The sequence below is a fragment of the Austrofundulus limnaeus genome, unplaced genomic scaffold, assembly GCF_001266775.1.
Source record: "Austrofundulus limnaeus strain Quisiro unplaced genomic scaffold, Austrofundulus_limnaeus-1.0 Scaffold7, whole genome shotgun sequence".
Classification (NCBI taxonomy): domain Eukaryota; kingdom Metazoa; phylum Chordata; class Actinopteri; order Cyprinodontiformes; family Rivulidae; genus Austrofundulus; species Austrofundulus limnaeus.
Window position 1 is genome coordinate 1,900,787 of NW_013952409.1, and position 8,714 is coordinate 1,909,500.

Consider the following 8,714-nt stretch of genomic DNA (forward strand, 5'->3'; position numbering starts at 1 on the left):
CAAATCAAATCAAATCAAATTCTGCTAATTGAACCTTCACACTCTGCTCTTACTGGTGCAATGTGCAATTAATGAAGATTGGCCACCAGGGAAACCTCCTACACTAAAATGGCAGGTGTTTCAATTTTATTGTCTAACCCTTAACAATGTTAAGCTACTTTTTGTGAAGAAACTGTAAGTCTAGGTCATTATGAAGCTCTGTTTTGCAATGAAATTATGAATATCCACCATTTTAAAGATGTGTTTTGCCATGAATGAGTGATTTTTTTATGAAGTATTTCTCCTGCCACCAGTCTGGTGGATCTGTGTGGGGGAAGGGTGCTCTGTGCGGTGGGTGCTCGRCTGGGGGCTGAGCTTCAGAGAGGAGCTTTGGGTAAATAGGCGGAGCTTTGTACCAGCAAGCGTTTAGGCAACTCCACATGACTACCACAAGAGATTCAAGGATTTCACAAACATGAATGAATGAGTCAAAGCARCACTCTGGGGATGTTTTTGATGACAGAATGACGTTATAACAAGATGTAAAGCTCAAAAAAGTCAATTTTGCACAATACTCACGCCACCCTCACCCCCTTTAAAAAATTAGCAAATACATGCAAATGTGATTGTGGGTATAAAGTCATTGTTCCATGATTCTACTGCAGCGCCTCAGTGCTGCCTCACTGAGCCGTGGTCTTTAAGGGTCTCTAACCAAATCAATATCTCCTGAAAGATCCTGTAGCTATCAAGTTYTTTGCATGATTAGAGGGAGATTTTTGTATGTTTATACATGGTTGCTTACATGCTGCTGGTCCCTGTTGGAACCCTGCGTGCCTCGCATGCTTTCTGGTTCAGGACAGGTGTTAATTTATTCATGAGCAGAGCTCCGTCTCTTTCAGAGATGATGATAATCAGGAAGCGTTCTCACAGACGTTGATGCTGTCCTTCTCTCTGGAGCTTCTTGTGTTTGCAGTGACACAGTTTAAACACAGAGAGGTTGGAACTCATGCAGCTGAAAGTGTGCATTTAGAGAAGCATGACCCTGCAGGATTGAGTTCTGCCCGGTTTTTCTTTATAAAACCTTACATCAGCTCAGAGCAACGTCATCTCTGCCAACCAATAAGGAATCAGCAGGATCTGCTGGCCAATTGTACAAAGATGTAATGAGGCGTGATGTGTCTTACTTTGGGAGTTTGAACCTTAAAAAAGGCTCTAATACTACACCTGAGATCACAGATCAAGGGGCTCGTTGGTTAGATGAAATGTGAAAGGAGTGGCGGGAAACGGAGGTGATAAAGMGTGTGTTTTGCACCGTCCATCTGTAACTCAAGTGCCGAGAAAACACAGAGACTGCAGTAGCCGGGCAGCCAATCAGATGGCAGCAAATCAGAGGAAGCAAAACACACACATTCAGACAGAACACACACTTTATATGATAATTTTTATGTTTGTATCATAATACATTTACAATAATCCACATTAGTTTTCTTCTGAATAACTGGCTTTAATAAAAACTGCACTTTGTAACATCAGTAACATTATTAAATATTTACAAAAACAGCACTTTTTGTTGTGTGTACTTTAAATGTCCACAGAAAAAAAACAGACAGATTTTATTGTTTACATGTCAGGATTTTACAGAATCCCAGGCTAAACAGGAGCTTTWATCTCCTGCTGCAGAGTGTGCAGTACTGTGGACCAGCCAGCAGGGGCCGCTAGAGGACCTGTAGCTCTGCTCTCTGTAAAACAAACATGCAACTTAATTTGTTTCTCTAGTTCTTTTAACTAAAACTTGCTGGGTTGTTTCAGTTATTATGAAATGCGTTTTCATAGATGGAAGTATAAAAAGTGACGGATGAATGTTTTAAGAATTAATGGCCTGGCATTTGTAGAAAAAATAAATATCACCTGCCTCCTAGCATGCTAGGATTTAAGACTAAGATCATTTTAAGTTGATGGAGTTGTAGCTGTTTTTGTTGAGTCCTGAAGAAGTTTTCTCAACTGTTGGTTCAGTTTTTATGTAGCAATTGGTCTAATCTTCATTATCATGGTTTTCAGAGAGTATTCAAGGCCTTTAAAGGTGTTCCACTGCACACCASTTGCACGGGGGGAAGGACCCCATGTGTAGATGCCGTTGGGGTTGGCACCAAAGCACGCCGCATACCAGAACCCGCCGTATACCAGCCTGGCACAGTTTGAGGCATGTACGTCTTGATCGTTGTCTGTGGTGGTAAATTTCTGTCCGTTGTGACCTCTTAGAGAGTCTCCTAAAGTGGGGGAACAAAATCAAAGCATTTAAAGCTCAGTTTGAGGAAATGTGTTTTAAGTCGTTATCAAAACTCTGCTCGTAAAGCCACCTGCTGCTCCTTTGACGAATGTCCCCAGGCTGAGCTTGTATCCTTCTGACTCGGGGCCGACAGAAAAGTCCGAGTAATGGGCGAAGACCTTCTGACCCTCAAAGTCCTCCATGTCGACCCTCAGCTCGTAGCTCTTGGCCTGGGTCAGCAGGTGCATCGTCTCCAGACCTAAGAAAGACAGCGGAATTGATCCTCTGATATAAAGCTTAGAATCCAGTTTGATGCACTTTAAGACTGAGGTTAAAGGTCATTTTTGAAGCATCCTGTTAAGTTTTTAATAGTTACCAGCTGTGGCATCAGTGATACAGAGTTACTTATAGGTAGGGAATAACGTTGTTTTTGCCAAAGTATGCAAAATATAGTAATACATTTTTTCACTTTTTAAACAAAAGATTAGTGATTATTTGAGAAGGGGGTCTCTGCAGTTACTAAGTGGGAGWTTTTTGTTTTGTGGGCATAGACACACAAAACAATTTTGCTATAGACATAGCAAAGTTAAAGACGTGATTGGTTGGATTGACTGTTTTGGGTGGAGTTTAAAGAACGCCGGGCAGCTGGGGGGAMGTKTGGCTTCGTCCAAACGATCAGGAAGCACTTATAACTTTAAATATAATGTTAATTTTAGTCATAACTGGAGACATGAATGTTCTAACCACAGGAAATTGAAATGCCGTACCTGTGGAGGGACGTGTAACAATTCTCAGTTACAACACCTCTAACCTGCCTGGAAAAAGGTTGCCATGTGAATAGTTGTGTTAGTCATAACTCGAGACACAAACGTGTTAGTTGTACCAAACTTGAAGACTATAAATTGCTCAAAATAGTTTTACTGTTATCATTACTTCATCTTTTAACTTCCCTCACAAACCAAATCAACCTGACCAAGCACAAACTCTGCCCACACAACAAGAAACTCTGCCCATTTACTCCAGAGACACTTACTTGGATTTTTTAGTAGCACTCTCACTTTTAATATATGTCAAACTATGATATCAAAGCACTTCACATCTTTACCTTTATGTAAATTTAAGCTTTTTCTATTATCTTGTTTTAAACATTTAAAAAAATCAAAAGAATCTTAGTTTTTAAATGCATGAAAATGTGTGTTTACCGAGCCAGTACTCTCCAGCAGCACTGCCAAATCCTTTTTTGTAGTGATCCCACTTCATATAGAAGTTTACCGTGCCATCTTTTCTTTTTTGAATCACCTGGTTTTAGAGTTAAAAGAAAAATAAATTAGTTGACACTATTTAATGATTTTAGATTTGTGCATTTAAATTATTAATAACTTCTCATATTTCACTGTTTCAGTGATTCTAAAGTTCCCATTTAGGATTAAAAAAATAGTTCTGACAGGCTATTTGTACAAAACGTGTGCTGAGGATGTATTTAATAGTAAACATTTTTGCAGCAGAGTAAATGCTGAGTCATTGTTTATTTGAGGTGGACTTTGTTCCTTTGTCCTCACCGTCCATTTTTCTGCAGAGCCGTCAACGTCGTCGTTACTCATGTCACAGTAAACCTGCACAGGAGAGGTGGGGCCTGCGGGGTAAATGGTGTACACGCCGTCCAGACCCGACCCGGATCTGTAAACRTCGCTGCAGTCCGAGGGCTGAGTCTGTGGATATGCTGCTGCCGGCAGCAGTGCCGCGAGCAAAAATRTGAGCTGCAATGAGGAAAAAAAACAATAACATATTTTTATTAAAGTTTATACCGTAAGGAACAGCAAAAACACAAATCAGATCAAACATAAATAAATAAAACTGAATSAAACACTCKTACGTTGCATRACGTTTGCTACATGTTTACTTATACAAAATATGAAATAATAATTTATATAAATGTAGAGCCCATTTTCCTAAACATTGGGCACTTTTTAAGCAAACAAAAAATGTTTTTTCCCCTAGGGATTCATATGGCCCAACACATTTTTAAACTCACGGCTACCACCACAGCAAGTTTTAGCTTAATATCTGTAAAACTGATTAAGATGCAAACACTTTTGTGTTTGTAAAGTTGATGAGCTGTAACCGCCATCTTGAATGAGGTTGACTCCAAAAATCAATCAGTTATTAAGTGCATACAGTGAATATTTTCTGACCGTTTCATTAAAATCTGTGCTGTGGTTCTTGAGATATTTTGCTAACAGACAGACAAACTCATAGGGACACAATTAATTATATTATTACTGGTCAGCAATAAAAAAAAACTGTTCAAATAAAACCGTTTTTGTTGGTTCACTCACCATCATTCTGTTATCGGCTTAATGTTTGTAAAGATGARTTTCTTTATCCTGGAAGAAAGGACATTTTTTAGTATTTAACATAGTTTATAATGTGAACGGCTCATTTAAAAACTCACCAGTTAGTTAAAGCTTCTCACCACTTTGTATTTTCCCAACAACAGTTTCTTTTATATCTTTGCTCCTCCGGTTCTCGGCACTGATTTCCCAAGAGGGAAATTTCCCACAGTGGGTTTCACAACAGGTAACGATGTTGAGACAAATCCACAGAAAATGGAACTAAACTTTTTCTTGCTTGGTTTTAGGTGGGTGTAAAGTAAACTTTGCCCCTGGAAAGTCCATCAAAATGAGCTGAAGCTTTGTGTAAATACCGACTTAGCATACTTTAAGTTAATTTAGCCATTCAGGTATAAAATATGTTCAACTTGTTCAGAAACATTTAGTTATCGGTCACTTTAATAATTTTTAAGATATTCAACTTAAATAGTAAATGGAAAATTTGATYCCTTTAAAAAAGAGATTTTTGATTGTAGATTATTTTAGCTTTTGTTTTTAAGATTTGGCTACTGTTTTGCTAATTTTAACTTTTGGCTGTAGTTGACCTGTCAGCTCACCTTAAACCAATAATTGACTGTAATTTTGAAAGAATAAGTAATGTTGTGGTGAAGACCACCTAACCTGGGCGATAAAATGATATATCTTTGTGATAGACGTGATCAATAGAAAATCTGTTTGGTAGAACGTTGATTTAACTYCTAAGTTTACAAAATTTATGTAGGGAAATGAAAATTATGGACTTACCGGKACCAGAGATTGTGACCGCAACACACAACAACTACTGAAGCTGTAACATCACTAAACACATCCTCTATCCAAAACACAACTTTGCTGAATTTTGCTGTTTGAAGGAAACCGCAAAATTCAGAAAAAAAAACTTCCTCAATTTTGCTAAAAGGTTTTTACGATCACTTGAGGTGGTGTTTGTTTTTTTCTGAAAACGAGTTAATGTGCTAAAAAGAAAGATGGAAACATATTTGCTGAATAAGTTCTGACAAAGCGAACACTGAACATTTACGTTACATTTTTTGATCAGCTCTTCCTGCTGTCCGTTACCATCTTGTGCTGCGGCTGGACTCTTCTCTCACTGTCGGCGTCTTCCTGGATATTCCCGTAACGTGAAGAGAATTACATTTCTTTCTCTGTGTCTCCAGACAGAATGGAACATCAATAATACTAGTTGATACGATTGAACAATTACAACTTGTCCAATAGGAACACATTCCACCGTTGTCCAGAGATGTGTGGTTCCTGCAAGTTTGTGACTTCTACTTCCTGTTTACTACAGCGGTGTGAAGGAATTACACTTTGCGTAGTCTGGTTGATTCACTCCAAGCCAGTAGCTGGAARCACGTCTGATTCGAATTTCTTCTTTTTCTTTTTTCGTTTTTGCAACATTTTGAAAGTTTGCTCAAAATTTGCATTAAAAGTGGATGGAAACACAGCTGATGTCTGAGACAGAGACAAGGCAGCTTACAAATGTGTTTGAGTCCAAGACGAGACAGAAACCAAGACCATCAGAATATGGCCTTGGGACAGTTCGCAAGACCAAGACCGATCTTGAACACTACACTGAGAATAAGTTGTGTTTTGGTARCTATTTATGATTATACAGTACAAATGATGAAAACTCCAGAAACAAATCAGTTCAAGAAAAATCAGTCACGTGATTCTATAGTGACTTGTGATAATGAAGCAAACGTTTGAAGGAATGAGATTAACGTCGGAGCGTCCCTGGGTTTCTCGCTGGTATCCAGGTATTTTTAGTTGTGACATAACGCCCCTATCTCCATTTCCCTGCCACACAATACTGTCCCTCCCCCCTCGTTCTTACCCCACCACATCCATCCCTCCCTCCCTGGGCTTCCAGGCCGGGGCTCTAGCTGCCACGGCCACTGAGTGCTCAGGTTTCACACTTGGAGCCGCAGGCTGAGAAACATGGCAGTGGAGGAGGCAGCAGAATGTTTGGCAGAAGTAAGTCCTTCCTGTACTTTACTGTAAACTCACTGCGTGGAGTCTGTAGAGGTTTAGTGATATGTGTGTGTGTGTGTTGGGTGGAGGGGGGGCACATTACCGGAGGATKTTAGGGATTGATGGGACGGATGGCAGTGATAACTCTGCTGCACCGCTCTGCTGCAGTGCGTGCGTGTGGATGTCTGCGGATCTGAGCAACTGTTTCACTGTAATTTGCACCTGAAAGAATTCCTGCAGCTGTTTCTCATGAGTCTGAACATACAAGGTCCCACAGATACAGTTTCATGCTTCAYGCTTCCTGCTGTTGGGAAGAGAATATCACCTGACCTTGGACGGAGGCACGGGATCTGTACAGTTGGGGCAAAGGAGACAAAAGGAACAAATTGACTTCATGAAACTTGATTTATTAGAAGAAAGTGGGAGATTAATGAAGGMGTCGATATTTTCATAATAGCGTAATTGCTTCTAAGGACAGACCCCCTCCCCCCACTTAAACTGGTGATATGTGATACTGACGGTGCAGTATTTCCTTTTTATGACTTTAGGATAGTAAAGAAGGAATCAACAAACGTGAGCTTATTTTAGTGACATTTGTCAAAACCTGCAGTGAAATCTACTTAGGAAGGATTCCAAAGATATTTTATCTTTTAAAGTAAACACTTAAGAWTTAAAGGGCCTACCATTCCTTTAGCTAAACCTTAAATATAAGATGATAAACATCCTCATGTAGAGATTGACCKATTTACAGTATTTGCTTTTTAAGGCCGATGTCGATACAGATCATTTTGACATCAGTGTAMCTGATCCCTGATATGTTCTGACGATTTTTTGTGCCGATTCTTGAAGGCGATAWTGCTTTTTCTCCCTCCATTTACATGATAAAAATGACATGATCATAAATGTTACACAATTCTCAGTTTAAACAAAAAAAATATTTATTAACAAAACACAATGGATAGCAAACAATGTAGAACATTTAAATATATAACAAGAAAAACAATCGTAAGTTAAGATTATTTTTTATTGTAACGGCGAATGTCGAAACAAGAAAAAAACGACAAATATCGTCCGATCTCTAGTTTCATGTCCCACTCAGTATGAGATGTAGACAACTCTCATCTACTGCCACTTCAAATTTTAGCTCTGTATCCGCACAGTTGACTGAGTTATAGTGATTTTATGCTGGCTAATGCCGATTAGCTGTGGTGGCCATCCTGAATTGTTTTTTAGATAAACATAAAATAATTACTTGGTGCGAGATTCATTCATATTTGTCGGCTGGTTTATGAAATGCTTTTGGAAAAGACAAGCAGGCAAAAAGCATCATTATTAGCGTTAATTTTCAGCTGTGAGCAAAAAAAAAAGTTGTTGACGTGCTTCCTGTTGTCATGTCACGGCTGTGAGCAGTGTATCTGTGTGAGAAAAGAACATTCTTGGCGTATCTCTGATGGATAAATAAAGATTCACTGGAATGTCAATGGGCCGTTTCTGAAAAATAATCCCCTCTGATGCCACTGAAAGCTACCCCAACAGACGTCGGATTCATCGGAAGCCAAACGTTGACATGATGAACTCGATAACATCATATCTTTGTTAGAAAGTGACTGAAAAAAATGCTGCAGGTAGTTATTGTTTATGTTAGAATCTGTTTTAATTTAGCCATTTTTAACAGCTGACTTTGTGAGTCTGATGTCACGGTCACAGTGAACACTCTTCTTACTGTCCTACAGATTGACACCAGTGTGTGTGTGTGTGTGTGTGTGTGTGTGTGTGTGTGTGTGTGTGTGTGTGCGTTTGATGAGGAACTGAGATAAGGTCCATTCTGTGAGTCGGAAATGAGCTCAGCAACCAGCTTCGGCCGATAATCTGCTCACAATGACAGATTACAGCRCAGTGAAAACACCCTCCGTAACACGACACACTCCAATAAATCAGACGTTGGATTAAATGTTTGTAAAAACAGGTCGTGTTTTAGAGGAAATTATTGTCTTTTGTTAGTCTGTTGCTAAGCTAACACCTGTGCAACAGTTTTAGCACCCATCGTGTGTGTGTGTGTGTGTGTGTGTGTGTGTGTGTGTGTGTGTGTGTGTGTGTGTGTGTGTGTG

The 8,714-nt window shown here is 39.3% G+C and overlaps 2 protein-coding genes across 2 annotated transcripts in view; one reads left to right on the forward strand and one right to left on the reverse strand.

Moving 5' to 3' along the window:
* The window catches only part of ank3b (ankyrin 3b), a gene marked incomplete in the record, with an annotated part of 112,918 nt that overhangs the window by 12,931 nt on the left and 91,273 nt on the right, over window positions 1–8,714 (forward strand).
* LOC106535676 (microfibril-associated glycoprotein 4) lies at window positions 1,484–4,009 on the reverse strand. The gene is made up of 4 exons (XM_014032743.1): window positions 3,805–4,009; window positions 3,448–3,544; window positions 2,337–2,504; window positions 1,484–2,246 (listed from the first exon to the last, which is right to left on the reverse strand). Exons 1-4 carry the CDS (start codon window positions 3,844–3,846, stop codon window positions 1,996–1,998), a joined length of 558 nt encoding a protein of 185 aa, XP_013888197.1. The 5' UTR covers window positions 3,847–4,009; the 3' UTR covers window positions 1,484–1,995.